The sequence below is a fragment of the Ornithorhynchus anatinus genome, chromosome 14 (genome assembly GCF_004115215.2).
Source record: "Ornithorhynchus anatinus isolate Pmale09 chromosome 14, mOrnAna1.pri.v4, whole genome shotgun sequence".
Taxonomy (NCBI): Eukaryota; Metazoa; Chordata; class Mammalia; order Monotremata; family Ornithorhynchidae; genus Ornithorhynchus; species Ornithorhynchus anatinus.
Window position 1 is genome coordinate 14,483,916 of NC_041741.1, and position 15,719 is coordinate 14,499,634.

Below are 15,719 nucleotides of genomic sequence, written 5' to 3' on the forward strand. Positions count from 1 at the left end.
ATAATAATAATGATAATGACGATGATGATAATTGTTAAGTGTTTACTATGTGTCTAGCACTGTTCTATGTGGTGGGGTAGATAAACACATGGAAGCAGTGTGAAAGAACATCCACTCACACCCTCTGGCAGACATATACCAGGAAGGACCACACAAACACAAAGGCAGAAAATCTAGTTAAAAAGTAATACAGAAGAAAGCATACCTCCAGGCACAGAAATCTATAGAAATTATATGCATTTTAAGGGTGCACCATTCTTTGAATACTGTTCAAAATATGCATTTTAAATCATAAGATCTGAGATCCTGACACCCCAATACTCTATAAATTTCAGCATGCAGCAGCCCAGAAGAAATTTACCACACTTCTCCAATTTTTTTTTATAGACTGCACTGGGCATCTTATGAAACTATAGAAAAATATATAAATTATTGGTTATGATTTAGGGTCACCAGGTCAACATGCTAGTTTTCCTTAGCATGGGGTTCTACAATAATGCAATCTGCACATTTTAGTAGAACTAATGCTCTTCTTTTTCTCTAAGTGCAGGGCTCCTCACACAGTAAGTGCTCAGTAAGCACTCAATAAATACAATCGAATTGACTGATATTTATGTGTCCGTGTGTATATCTCTCTATGTATCTCCTCGTTTTCAACGTTTAGGTATCACACTATTCTCCATTCTTTGCACATATCCCATCCAGACAAGACTTAATGAAGACGGGCCAAGCATTATGGGCAATTTGACAATATTCTAAAACCTCACTGTTTATCACTGGGTTTTAGCACTTAATATGGGAGGAGCTGCCTTATAAATGGAATGTGTTGTCAGAAGAAGGTCCCGGTCTCTCAGCCACAGTCAGACATTCTAACTGCCTTGTACACCTTCAGTTTGCTGATTCCTGATATCAGTTCGGTGCTTTGCTCTGTCTTTGAGTAAACCCTTCCCTGCCAAATCTCCTCCCCAAGATCATAGTAACCTTCTTGATTGAGCCACTTTTTGTCTAATCCTTCCACTGGAGTGTTCATCTGTTCTTATTTTGTTTCATTTTAGACCAAGTCATCAGAATTCCTGCAAGTGAAAGGAGTAGCATCTGTAAAGTCAAAGCCAGTTGCTGTTCCAAAGAAATTTCCAAGAAAAAGATTTAAAATTGAGCCTGTGCCTTCCTTCTACCAGTGGCCTCCAAAGCCAACTCCAAGGTAATTCTCTTGCAATTATAGTTTCTATGGAGCCAATTACACTATATGGTGATTTTTTTCCCCCAGTGCTCTCGTTAATAATAATAATAATGTTGGTATTTTTTAAGCTCTTACTATATGCAGGGCACTATTCTAAGCACTGGGGTAGATACAGGGTAATCAGAATGTCCCACTTGAGGCTTACAGTCTTCATCCCCATTTTACAGATGAGGTAACTGAGGCACAGAGAAGTGAAGTGACTTTCCCACAGTCACACAGCTGACAAGTGGCAGAGCCGGGATTCGAACCCATGACCTCTGAATCCCAAGCCCTTGCTCTTTCCACTGAGCCACGCTGCTTATCTTATGTAACAGCATGGTGAATTTTTCTTTTAGAGAGACAAACCATTTTAGAGCAGAAACTATTGTGTGCTGTTTTTGTGAGGTTGGGGGAAGAATGATGAGGGAGGTGCCAGTTAGGTCAATTAGATGCCAATTAGCACTTGGGAGGGTACAATATAAGAGTTAGTGGACATGTCCCCTGCCCACAGGTAGTTTGCAGCCTAGAGAGGGAGGCACACATATGGGAGTCCTTCCCTTGTCTGAGTGAGCAGTGGATATGAACTGGATGCTTAGGGGAGAGGTGTCCCCTGAAGCAGTCTGCCCCCTGTTTTTGAGCATGCTGCTTCTCTTTTTTTAATTGTATTTTTTAAGCGCTTACTATGTGCCAGCCACTCTTCTAAGCTCTGGGGTATTTACAAGCTAATCAGGTTGGAAACAGTCCAACCTGGGCCTCTCGGTCTGAATCCCCATTTTACAGATCAGGTAACTGAGGCCCAGATAAGTAAAGTGACTTTCCCAAGGTGACACAGCAGACAAGTGGCAGACCCAGGTCCTTCTGACTCCCAAGCCTATGCTCTATCCACTAGACCACGCTGCTTCTCATTTGGGAGCGAGGGGGTATAAAGCCATTGAGTGAGGTAGGTGGGCATGCCCTCTGGGGCAGTATGTCGGAAGCAAACTGTATTTTAGAATCCAGGGAGTACAGCTCTCAAAATCACAGTTGGAGCCATGTGACTGGAACCTCATCATGGCATGGAAGGATGCCTGGCATGGTGAGAAGCAGCTTGGCTTAGTGGACAGAGCTTGAAAGAACATTAGCACCTGGGTACTAATCCTGGCTCTGCCACTTTTCTGCTTTGTGACCTTGGGTAAGTCGCCTCACTTCTCTGTGCCTCAGTCCCCTCATCTGCGGAATGGGAGTTCAATACCAGTTCTCCCTCGTACTTAGATTGTGAGCCCCATGTGGGACCTGATTATCTTGTATCTACCCAAGTGCTTAGGACAGTGCTAAACAGATACCAAAATTATTATTTTTATTACGGTAAATCATTTGCAGAGATGCGATTCTCTTTTTCAGTTCTCTATGCAACTCACTATGACTGTGTTGGGAACATTGTGTTCTCATGTAAGAAACATGCAACCAGTGTATAGAAAAGAGTTTATAATAATAATAATGTTGGTATTTGTTAAACACTTACTATATGCAGAGCACTGTTCTAAGCGCTGGGGTAGGTACAGGGTAATCAGGTTGTCCCACAATGAGGCTCAAAGTCTTCATCCCCGTTTTACAGATGAGGGAACTGAGGCACAGAGAAGTAAAGTGACTTGCCCACAGTCACACAGCTGACAGGTGGCAGAGCCGGGATTTGAACCCTTGACCTCTGGCTCCCAAGCCTGGACTCTTTCCACTGAGCCACGCTGCTTCTCTGCATAGTAGCACTTTTATAACTCCCGGTTCAGTAGTTTTTGCCTGAATTTTAGTCCACTTGCTGATTACCCTGGTAGAATTTAAAAAAAGCTATCAATGCTTTGGGGCAATATTGCAGGAGAAATGCAGAAAGAAGGTGGTTTTAAAATCTGGTTAGCCTTCTGTTTTCCTCTTTGTGGCAAATAAAGAGCTGTAATTTTGTCTCCGATCCCTCAAAAGCATCTTTATGACCAGGTTTATCCGGGATTGCTTTAGTTACTTCTTCACTTCCCACTTTATGGAGGTTTAAAGAAGCTTTAATTATTAGCTTTTGTTATGGCTTAGGGCCCTGTAAGGTTTGCTGGGCACCAAGGAGAGCCTTTTTATGGCAGCCCCAAAGTTTGTAAATGGAGATTACTCACAATTAAGTAGCTGAGAGAACAGGCTTCTGGGAAAGAATGCCAGAGTTTATGAAACAGTCAAATTGGCATCTAAGTGACCCTGCACATGCCAATGCTTATCTGCATTGCTTTGAGTCCATTTAGTTAGTGAGATTATATATTAAAACAAACAATGATGGCAGACAACGAGCATTTTACCTTCAATAAATAGTTGCTGTCAGATTATTAATGGTGCAGAAATTGCATTTTTTTCTTAGAAACGTTATTAATAACATTAAATAGCACGGCCACACACAGAGTATTTTTGGGATCTTATTTTTTTAAAGAAAAGCACACTCTCTTTGAAACTCACCCAAAATATGTGCAGGTTTTACTGATATTCAGAACTATTATTTTTTTCTATTCCCCTTTCGGAGAGGAATGAGGTGGAAGCCCAGGGAAATAAAATCCTGATTTCTTTCCAATTACTAGTAGATTGGCTGCTTTTCATCTGGGATTAGGGAGACAATCACTCCAGCCACTCAAACACACAAGCATCCACAAAATAATAATAATTGTGGTATTTTTAAGCGCTTACTATGTGCCAAGCACTATTCTAAGCACTGAGGCAATCAGGTGATGACCCCATCCAAGGAGACTGTTTATCTTATACAGAATTGTAAATGCATGATTTTAAATGTAAATGCTTGATTTACTCTCTGATTCACTCTGTGAATTTACTCTCTGATTCTGTGTAGACTGTCAACTGGAGTTCCATCATTTTCAGAGTTTCAGAATTAATCATTTTTCCACTTTTAAATTTTGAACAGCAACCTTCAGTGAGTCCTTATATTAGTTCCATACAGCAAAAGAGAAATGGAAGTTACTTTTTTCAGCTGAAGCTGGGACAGTCCAAATAGCTAATGTGGGTAAATTCTTCCAAGTGCTTAGTACATAGTCTTGTCTTATGCCATCGAGTCATCTCTGACCCATAGCGATGCCAAGGACACATCTCTCCCAGAACTCCCCACCTCCATCTGCAATCGTTTTGGTAGTGTTTCTGTAGAGTTTTCATGGTAAAAATATGGAAGTGATTTACCACTGCCTCCTTCTGCGCAGTAAACTTGCGTCTCCACCCTCGACTCTCTCCCATGCCACTGCTGTCCAGCACAGGTGAGTTTTGACTTGCAGCAGATGCCTTCCACTTGGTAGCCACTGCCCAAGCTAGGAATGGAAATGCCTCTGCTTGACTCTCCCTCCCATAGTCGAGACTGGTAGAGAACTGGAAACTCTCCAGGTGCGACCCTGAGAAGGTTTAGTAGGCATATGATAAAGATTATTGGTTGATTTAGGCAAAGAAGTTGTTACCTTGACTATTCTAAATTTATCAGATACTTTGATCCATTCTTCAATTTGATTTGGATTGATTTGCCCCCCCAGGCCTTGCTAACCATTTAATCTTTGATCTCCTAATTATTTTCTAGATTTAGAAATTATTTGGTAAGAAGCAGGTCCAGGTTAACACAGAATACTTGTTTTAATTTTCAGATCACTACATGTCAAAATGTTGTGATCTTCTTTCCTTTCTTCCCCAGAATTCCCCAACAGCCAACCTTTCAAACTCTTCATAACCTGTGTACTGCTGCGCCTCGCTGTGTACTGCCTTCTGATTTACAACTAGCTTCAAGAGTATACCATACTGTAGACAGAAGAGGCCACGATCAGATTTTGCATTTAGACAAGTCAGACCTCGAAGAGGAAATGGTCTGTTTCTCAAAAGAAAGCCACCTGAACCTTGAAGAGGAAAAAGCAAGGTATGAAATTTCCTATACTTATTTTGATTTATAGTTCTTGAAACTTTCCCTGTATATTTTGATCTAGTTTCGGGGAGAGATTAAAGTGAAACTGTAGCTTTCCCTACTTGCTCTGGCGCTTCAGTCTCTAGTCTCAAGTTCTTTAAACTGTGGCATATTTGCTAATTTATGCCTCCTGCCTCTCCTATTAGATTGCAAGCTTTTGAGGGGAAGTGTCATTTATTTTATTTCTCTTATACAGTCCCTAACCATCTATTGGATTGCTCTTCTCATAGGAGGTACTCGGGAAATACTGATGATGACCAAGGTGAGAATAATCATCTCGACTTCCACAGCTCATAAGGGGATTTTGGCAAAGTTAATCACTGCCCATATTTTTCTTTTTTCTTTGAGGGGAGAAAAAAGCACTACTCAAATGTATCTTAAAATCAGGTCCAATAGGAGTACTTATATGTAGTCTCTCAAAGCTTGTCTAATGAAAGATGAGAACCTGAAAACAGAGTTTAACTGTCATGGCCAAAATCGTACAACTCTAATCAGTGCTTCATTTAATGTTTATTTCCTAACTAGGCCCTGATTGCCTCTTTTCTCCCTCCCATTTTCATCTCCCTTGCACTTGGATTTGCTCACCTTCTTCACCCCTCCCTCAGCCCCACAACACTTATGTACATACCTATAATTTATGTATTTAATATCAGCCCCTCTAGATTGTAAATTCGTTATGGGCAGGAACATGTCTCTATTATATTGTACTCTCCCAAGCCCTTAGTATAGTGTGCTGCACTCAAAAAACAATAAATATGATTGTTTATTATAGTTTGAGATTCCTTGGTCTAGAACCAATTCTTGATGTATACCTGGAGAGGGATATAAACAGCATGTTTATTCCAAGTTTCCTCCCTGTGTTTCTGAGACTCTAGTTCTTTTTAACCAAAACCCAAACATTCTCTCGACAGTCCACTATTTTGATCCTCTTTGTCTTTCTGCCTTACTTCATATACTTGTGCTTCGAGTTCTCAAGTCTGGTTTTCAGGCCGTTACCCTGCTTCATGCCAGTTCCCATTCATGCCACACCTCCATGTTGGCTACTCAAAAATATCATTCAACACATCCTTAGTGTGGCTTCAGCTCAGAGCTAGCACATTGCATGGCAGTGTTCATTGCATGACAAATCCAGGCACAGTACAATGATCAATAGCAGGATTTCTACATGGTATTCATAGAACTTATTAAAAGCACTGGATTCCAGCAAGTAATAAAAGTATTTGGCATTCTTAAAAGTTTAAGATCCTAGAATGCCTCGATGATGATATAGCAGGCCATGTCAGAATGTGGTGTGCCTTTTGTGGTCCTTTCCAATCAATCAATCAGTCATGTTTATAGAGTGCTTACTGTGTGCAGAGCACTGTACTAAGCACTTGGAAGAGAACAATGTAGCAGAGTTGGTAGAGAAGTTCCCTGCCCTCAACAAGCTTATGGTCTAGAGAGGGAGAAAGACATTAGTGTAAATAAATTATGAATATGTATATAAGTTCTGTGGGAAAATGTTACGGATCAGGAGAGATGCAAACTCAAGACCCCTGGTTTCAGAGAATAATGAGCTCACCCTCCATTCATTTATTCATTCAATCGTATTTATGGAGCGCTTACTGTGTGCAAAGCACTTAAAAAGTACAGTTCAGCAACTTGAGCTATAGAGCCACCTTCACTTTCCCTCTTGTTAGTGGACTTTATTTGTCCTTTGCGTTTCAAGACGATCCCACTTCACATGGTGAAGTTTATCTATGGGTGAAAGTGTGACTGAAAAATCAAAAAAGAACCTACAGTTCCAACCACATAGTACCACCACTTAACAAATACCATCATTATTACAATATAGCAGAATTAGCAGATACATTCTCTGCCCATAATGAGCTTAAATTGCCTGCCTGGATGTTTCAGATCATTTGAGATGCAAACTTGAACATCTGAGGTGGAACAATTGAGGTTGAAATGGGTCAGCTTCCCCAAAGTTCAATTTAGGCTTTCCAACAATATTTCTATACTGTCAAATAACATTTTTTTTTACCAGAAAGTTGGAAGAAAAAAGATGCTAAAGTGATGAAGATTTGTTCAAAGATGAATATTGTCTGTTTTAACTTTTTTGACTTTGCTGCTCTTAAAGGAAAATATTGTATTCAGAAGTTACAAAGTAAACTTAGAGAGAAGAAGCGTGGCTCAGTGGAAAGAGCATGGGCTTTGGAGTCAGAGGTCTTGAGTTCGAATCCTAGCTCTGCCACTAGTCAGCTGTGTGACTGTGGGCAAGTCACTTAACTTCTCTATGCCTCAGTTACCTCATCTGTAAAATGGGGATAAAGACTGTGAGCCCCACGTGGGACAACCTGATTCCCCTGTGTCTACCCCAGCGCTTAGAACAGTGCTCTGCATATAGTAAGTGCTTAACAAATACCAACATTATTATATATTAAAAGAAAATATGGAACAATATATGAACTCAAATAGACTTGTTCATTTAAAAAACAAAACAGTGAACTACCAACAGATGTCACTATTTGCCTGCTAACAATGTACAGAGCTGGAAAGCATAGAGAAAATCAAATACTCAAGGAAACAAATCAACCTAAAAACAAACTGAATTTAATATTATAAAACCCATAACTAAAATCCTGCAGAGAATTAAGAAAAGGGAAGAGAGCTATATTTCTCAATTGAGTGAAGTCTTAGCTAAAGGTATAGACTAGATGATATCTCAAAGTTCCTCACAGCCCTGTGATTTTTAGAATTACCTAAAACACACCATCTTCTTCACATTGTGGGGAGCATCAATAATTCCACGGGGGGAAAAATCCTTTTTAATATGCATTTCATTTGTAGCATGGGATTTTTCTAGTTTAAATGAGTCTGGCACCTGAAGATTAACTTTTTTTTAAAAAAAATGCCCCACTTGGTTTGGACATAAAATATAGTAAAATTTCTAATTTACTTGATGGCAACACAAATCAAGTTGTGTGAGTGTGTGTTTTTTCATTTTCCTTTGGTTGCAGGGTGTTACATGGAGTGCCAGTTTTAAGAGTTAAGGATGATGGGAAAGATTTTCTTCCTCAGGTGTCAAAATATGTAGTCGAATGGAAAAATGAAGGAGAACATGATGTGGAGAAGCGCCGGTTGGAACAGCCAGACTTGCAACTTTGCGGAGAAGAAGTAAGGAGGGGAGTTTGGATAATCATGTATTCAGATTGTTTTCACTACTGCTTATGCCCACATTAATGATGATGATGATGATGATGATAATTGTGGTATTTGTTAAGCACTTCCATGTGTCAAGCACTGCATTAACCACTAGGGAAGATACAAAATAATCAGGTCCCACATGGACCTCACAATCTAAGTAGGAGGGGGAATAGACACTGAATTTGTCTCCCCATTTCTAGAGTGAAGGCTCATTGTGGGCAGGGAATGTGTTTGTTGTTGTACTCTCCCAAGCCCTCAAGGTCACACAGCAGACAAGAGGTGGAGCCAGGATTAGAACCCAGCTCCTCGGACTCCCAGGCCAGTGTGCTTTCCCATTAGACTACCCTGCTTCTTCTGCTTGAAAGGAACATTCTGAAACCACCTGACCTGACTGGAGTCTTTGTCAGAACTCTTAGGCCTCTAACTCCAGTACTCAAATTTGAGTGAGTTCATTTGAGTGAACTTCAGTTCACTCAAACAGGAAAGAACTCTTAGCTACGAACTCTGGGAGTCACTGGAACCAAGATAGCCAGCAGACTCTCCTCTGGCGATACTGGGGACCTGCAAGCAAGACCCATGTAATTTTCCTGCATTGCTTGTTCGAACGGAAGTGACTTCATTAGATCCCATCTCGGGAAGTGAATCCCATAATCTCGTGTTTATTTAGGGGCAATGTATTTCCCATGAGATCCACTTGAGTGGAAATCACTTCGGCCGTAATTCAAATTTAGTAAATTTGCCTTGGAGGTAGCCCCTCCGTGCCATCCACATTCCCGTAGATACACTGGGCTCCATCCCTCTTCCTTTATTCCCTCCTCCCCGGTCCTCCAAGCCTCCCTCTATCATGAATGTAGTTTTGTAACTTCTGTTGTTTTGCCTCTGGCTAGAATGTGTTGTAATAATGTTGGTATTTGTTAAGCACTTACTATGTGCACAGCAATGTTCTAAGCACTGGGGTAGATATAGGGTAATCACATTGTCCCACGTGAGGCTCACAGTCTTAATCCCCATTTTACAGATGTAGTAACTGAGGTTAAGTTAAGTTAACTGAGAAGTTAAGTGACTTGCCCACAGTCACACAATTGACAAGTGGCAGATCTGGGATTCAAACCCATGACTTCTGACTCCCAAACCCGTGCTCTTGCCACTCAGCCATGCCATGCCCACTTCTGAGCCTGGCAAGCCTCAGCCTCTGGGGCAACAGTCAAATGAGCAACCCCTGGTCAAGGGGAGAACTGGTAGTAAAGGGAGACGATCTCTGGATTTTCCCTACACCCCGCCCCCCTTCTGCAGGGAGAAGAGGAGTGGGATGCTGGAATGAAGAGAATTGCAGGGAGACTCCGGGGGATCTTGGAAATTAAACTGAATTCTAATCCTGGTTCTACCACTTGTCTGCTGTGTGACCTTGGGCCTGTATGACAGGGGACCTGTGTGACCACTTGATTTCTCTGTGCCTCAGTTATCTCATCTGTAAAATGGGGATTAAGACTGTGAGTTGTATGTGGGACATGGGACTGTGTCCAAACTGATTATCTTGTATCTACCCCAACTCTTAGTATAGTGCCTGGCACCTTGTAAGCACTTAACAAAAACCATAAAAAATAAGTGGGGGAGCAAGAGGAGTGGTCTTAAGGTGTTGAATGCTGGTGTGAGCGGGCATTGTGAAATAGGGGTTCAAGAAGGGAGAAAGGGTGAAATTTGGGGGCATGAAAAACTGTGGAACTTCAGGAAGGGTGTGATGCACACATGTTGGAGTGGGTGGAGGTGGTAATGATGAGGCTGGCCAGTATTCTGTAGCCTGTTTGGAAAGGGATTAAAGATTTACATCTTTGGAGACTTCTAAATTGATGCTCTGATGGGAAACTCTCCCTTGTATACTGGGAGCCACCTTGTGTACTGGTGCCAGGCAGTCCCTGGCACCAGCAGATGTCACTGTTATCAATCGCTTTTAGTAGTAGTAATAGTATTTATTAAGTCTTTACTCATTTTAGAGCAGCTTTGCCCCATTCTGCTGATTTTAGGAATTAGTTTTCTGGGGATGGGGAAAAGACAGAATGTGAGAAACAGAGGTGGGTAAAACCAATTTTTTTTTTTTAGCCAAAGTTTCCTCTCTGGAAGTGCTGCTGTCCAAATCAAGTGTCAGAAAGTTAGAGAGTCCTGTGTATCTTCATTTTCCTGAATGTAGTATACATTCACATGTCCAAATTTTGAACATCACAGGAGCTGCAAGGCAGGGTGATGGGTTTTCACTTTCAGCGTGGAAGTGAATTGGGACTGAGGGTAGAGGGAGAGGGAGGTAGGAAGAGGAATCAATCATATTTTATTGACCACTTACTATGTGCAGCGCATTGTACTAAGCAGTTGGGAGAGTACAATATGAGAGTTTTGTTTCTTTTTAAATGGTCTAAAAGCGCTTACTGTGTGCTAGGTACTGTACTAAGCCCAGTGGTAGATACAAACTAATCAGGTTGGTCATAGTCCATTTCCCACATGAGAGTCCCAGTCTCATTCCCATTTTACAGATGAGGTTACAGAGGCCCAGAAAAGTGAAGTGACTTCCCCAAGGTCACACAGCAGACAAGAGGCTGAGCCTAGATTAGAACCCAGGTCCTTCTGACTCCCAGATCGTGCTCTATCCACTAATCCGCGCTGTTTCTCGAGTTGGTAGACAAGTTCCCTGCACACAGCGAGCTTCCAGTCAGCCTAGGAAGGGAAGTGTTTCTGTTTCCTGTTCCAGACTGGTGCCACTATTATTCATGTGGAGATGGCTAAGGCCATTAGCTCTGACTAAGAAAGATAGATTCCTTGGGGTGCACTGTATTTTCTCTTCAGAACTTTCAAAGCATGGCAACTGTAAGGTGGAAATTACTGGTAGAATGCATTCATCCTTTTTCATGATGATTATATTCTTTGTAGCCTCAGATAAATTGTGTGGTCTGCAAAATATTCTATAGGATGTATCTAGGTTCTATTGTATGGGGCTTGGTGAGGGAGAACTAGTATTGTATCCCCATTTTTACAGATGACAAAACCAAGGCACAAAGAAGTTTAGTGACTTGAGCAAGGTTATATAGCAGACAAGTGGCAGAGTCAGGATTGGAACCCAGGTCTCCTGAATTCTAGCTCTTTGCTCTTTTTTCTAGGCCACTCTGCCTCTTGAAATCTCTTAAAAGTAGCATTGGAGAGTCTGTCCCATTAGACTTTCTTGTTCTTTCTTGGAGTTTAAAGAAAAAATTGCTATGGAAATTCTTTTTTTTTTCCCAGTAGCATTTGTTCTAATCACTAACTTTATTTCTTTGGTTTCCCAGATTTCCATGTATCCAGGAGCAATTAAACATTTCTGGACTCCAGCTCCTCCAAAATTCTCGGCTCCAATAGCTCTTATGAAGGAAACATTATTTCCAGAATATGAGGTAATGTTCACTCCGATAAAGGAATCCTACCATCCACATTCCAGTTTGTTCAATCTCCTAAGGGAACACTGTCTTATGGGATATTGGAACTTGACATTTTATATGGAGAACCTGTTGAGAAAAGTAGCTTTCCATCATGACGAGTAATTGTGTGGATACCATCCTGAAAATAACAGGATTTTTCAGATATGTACCAGTTTCCATATATAAGCAACATTGACATTCTCACCTCTTTGAAGGAGGGATCTGGATTCTTCCCTCTCACATACGAAGTTGATCTATTCTCCCAATACACCTCAGCTTGTGCTCTTTTTTCATTTTTTGCTTTACAGTGCTTATTATGTGCTAGGTACTGTACTAAGCACTGGGGTAGATACAAGCTGATCAGGTTGGACACAGTCCCTATCCCATGAGGAGCTCCCAGTCTTAATCCCCATTTTACAGGTGAGGTGACTGAGGTACAGAGAAGTGGAGTGACATACCCAAGGTCAAACAGCAGACAAGTGGTTAAGTGCTTAATACAGTGATCTGCATGCAGTAAGTGCTTAATAAATGTGATTGAATGAAATACGATTAAATGGAGGGGTGGAACTGGGACTAGAACCCAGATCCTTCTGACTACCAGGCCCATGCTCTATCCACTTGTCTCAATAAATCCTAATTGCCACTGCTGTCAGTTCTCCTGCCCCTAATTAATTGCTTGAGACAGTTCCCTGCCTGGAGTGAGCTTCCTGCTTAGCTTTAAAACCCTTCTAGAGGCCATTTTCTCTGGAAGGCATTCCAGGATTCAGTCATTTCATTCTTCAGGTGGCCCAGGACTCTTGATTGACCAGTTATATACACTGAGTACTTATTTTGTACAGAGCACTGTACTGAGCACTTGGGATACTACATTATTAGAGTTGGTAGATGTTCCCCTACCACAGTGAGCTTACAGTCTAGAGGGCGAGAGACATTAATATAAGTAAATGATGAATACATTAATTATTCCTGTTTACCCTTTGGTATTTATTATTTTTATCTATTTTCTTAACTATTGCAATTTGTTCACTTGATGTCTGCTTGTCTTTCTCCATTAAGTTATAAGTTCCTTGAAGTGTGCTTCAATAAATTGATTTCTCTTTAAATAACAACTTTAGTAATCAGAAAATAAGAAATCATGTATCCAGATATTAGCTCTGGTAATCCTCTTGCTTTGTTACTAAGAAAATAACTGAAATGTTTTATCTATTCTTACAGAGTTGCTACAGAGATAGAATCATGCTTGGGAGGCTTCTCTCAGAATTGACAATTGATGACATTTTTCTCATGGAGCAGGAAAAAACCAAAATTATTGAACAGGTATGTATGGAAATTGTTTCAAAAATTCATGAACGGGCTTGTATTCATTTGTAGATGGGTTCAGTGTGTGCTATTTTAAAAGTGCCTTAATGGAAAAAGTTGCCTACTCCTAAATGTGATCAAGATTTGCATGATTTTTTAGGCAGTTTTCCTGAGGCAAAAAGAGATTTGGGGGTAAGAGACTATTGTCTTCCCTGCTCCGGGAAACTAAACTGACTACATGCTCTTCAGTGTAGATCCAGTGAGAATGATATATTTAGAAAAGGACTCCAGTCATTTATATACAAGGACAGAAGAACATGTCTAGCCCTGCAAAATTCCCGTCATGAATGGCACACAAATGAGAGTGTAAGACCAAAAAAGTCCAAGTTTGTTCCCAGTGGTCTTGCTGTGTTCATCAGGCAGCTACCTCGAGTCATACTTTTGGCAGGCGTTTTTATCTTTCCCTGCAATCAGCCAGTTTTCTTCCCCTTTTCAGTTCCTTGACATATTCCCACCCTCTTGTCTGAAGTGCCGTTTGCTGAGAACCCAAAACTGATCTTTCCTCCGCTGGCCAAACCCTCCTGCATCTGGCTCCTTCTGGACCAGGATTTCAGGGCCAAGCTTCAGACTTCCAGGTTGGGTTGGTCAGGAGACCCAACCCAACAGACAAGCCCCCATCTCTGCCCCGGAGAAGTCACCAATCCGCAGAGCCTGAGCTGAACAGGATTTTAATGCCTGTCCGAATTTACCTTGGAAGAGCCATGCTCCCCAGATGGCTCCATGGGCAGAGGCCAAGAGCCCTGCCCTTCCCGCCCACCGCCCCCATCCTCCCCTCCAGTTCATCTTGATACATCTTCTACCCCCAATGTCTTCTCTAAGCTTCTGCTGACAAGATTTCTTAGGCTCCACCAAGATTGGGTCAGGGTCTCTCTCCCTGGCTGGCCGATATAGCTGCTCGGAGAAGGATTCTGTTCAATGGGTCATTACAATATACTCGTTAAGCTCATTGTGGGCAGGGAATGTGTCTGTTTATACTGCACTCTCCCAAGCACTTAGTACAGTACTGTGCATAGAGTAAGCTCTCAGTAAATACGAATGACTGATGGACTCGGCTTAGATATAGGTTGGATTCATATAAAGAGGTTGCTGACAACCAGCAGCTGTCTCGGTGACTTCCTAAGCTTTCTCTTTGTTCCTGGAGACCATTCAGGGAGTTTTCTCTTGACATGCACCGTTGTGGTGCCCCAGGGGTTGCCGAGGGGTCAAACAGGGTTATCCCGGGATAACTGTGGTAGTTGTAGGAGATTGACCACGTGCTAGCAAAATTCTGGTTCCCTGTCTTGGCTTGGCCAGGCTGGACCCAAAGTGAAACGAGTTTGTTCCCAGACTGAAAGCTGGCCAGTAGTGTGGCCAGTGACAGGACCCGTGGATCCAGGACACCCAGATTCACATTACATACATTATGCTGGATGACCAGCATATTTTAATAACATCGAACGGAATATTTTTACTACGGGGCCTCAATCCTAGTGCATTTCTCTGCTAGGGCTCCTGACCACCCCACTAGCTCTAGTACTGCTGCGTTTCCCTCCCAGAATCTTCTGAGCATGGATGCCTTTGCTGAATCATGGCACTCGGCAGCAGGAACTGAGGCAAAGGGGTTCTGGGTGCTTAAAATAAAAGTACCAGATCCAAAGGCGCCTGGAGAGATCAGCTGAAAATCAGACGAATGACCATCCAACCAGCCAGGCTCAGACTGACTGAGGAGAGAGGGGCTGCTGGGGATGCGGTGGTTTTGTGAATGTGTGTTAATCCTAAAACACCCATATTTATGCAGCTCTAACAGGGGTGGGATGGGTGACTTTCAGTGGCTTAGCTTTCACTGGGGACAGAGGGAAAAGATTATTGCCCTAAACTGGAAAAAGGAGTGAAATAGAGAAAGGGGGAGAGGAGAAAGATGGAGATAGAAAGCAAAACAGACAGGGAGAGAGAAAAAGGCACAGAGAGTGACAGAGTAAACATCCTCCCCTTAGGATGGCCTGTTGACAACAGAAACTAGATAAAGGGTGTTAAGATTTTAACAAATACAATAATAATAGTAATAATACTGAGTAGCAAAACCTCTTGCCATCATTGGCTGCTGCTACCAGGGCATCCTTGTTACACAGCTCCCAGAGAGGGCCATGTTTGCCCTAAAGGCACCAAGGTTAAAGATGAAAGGTGGAATGACTTAAATCCATTTAACTTTCCTTTATTCTGAAATAAAATCCTAAATTTCACGCTTTCACTCTGGCATGTTAGAGCTTCTTTTAGACCACCAATGTTATCCTCTGAAAACAAAGGCAAATACTTCCTTTCCATCGGATCTCACAGCACTGACCACATCTTCGTAATTATTCACGAGTAGGCAAAAATCCTGGATTATAGTTCATCCCGCTTTCCTTGTTTTCTTGTGTTTGCAGCCATTGCTGAAACCCAGAAGACACAAATCCTTCTCAGATGTGATGATGGAATCTCTAGAATTACCAGAGAAAACAACTGAGGTATTATGAGTTGTTCTCAATTCCTCTACTGCCTACTAACAATAAGAAATCTTTTAGATTTGGCTGAGGTGATTTCTTCGGCTACC

General features: G+C 41.8%; 1 protein-coding gene across 4 annotated transcripts in view; it reads left to right on the forward strand.

Moving 5' to 3' along the window:
- The window catches only part of TTC6 (tetratricopeptide repeat domain 6), an 85,036-nt gene that overhangs the window by 23,777 nt on the left and 45,540 nt on the right, over window positions 1-15,719 (forward strand). For all 4 annotated transcript variants that reach the window (XM_029079530.2, XM_029079528.2, XM_029079531.2 and 1 more), the window contains exons 5-10: window positions 1,056-1,201; window positions 4,905-5,123; window positions 8,168-8,324; window positions 11,663-11,767; window positions 13,007-13,108; window positions 15,553-15,633. In XM_029079530.2, coding sequence (XP_028935363.1) covers window positions 1,056-1,201; window positions 4,905-5,123; window positions 8,168-8,324; window positions 11,663-11,767; window positions 13,007-13,108; window positions 15,553-15,633 — 810 coding nt within the window. The remainder of the gene's footprint in view (window positions 1-1,055; window positions 1,202-4,904; window positions 5,124-8,167; window positions 8,325-11,662; window positions 11,768-13,006; window positions 13,109-15,552; window positions 15,634-15,719) is intronic.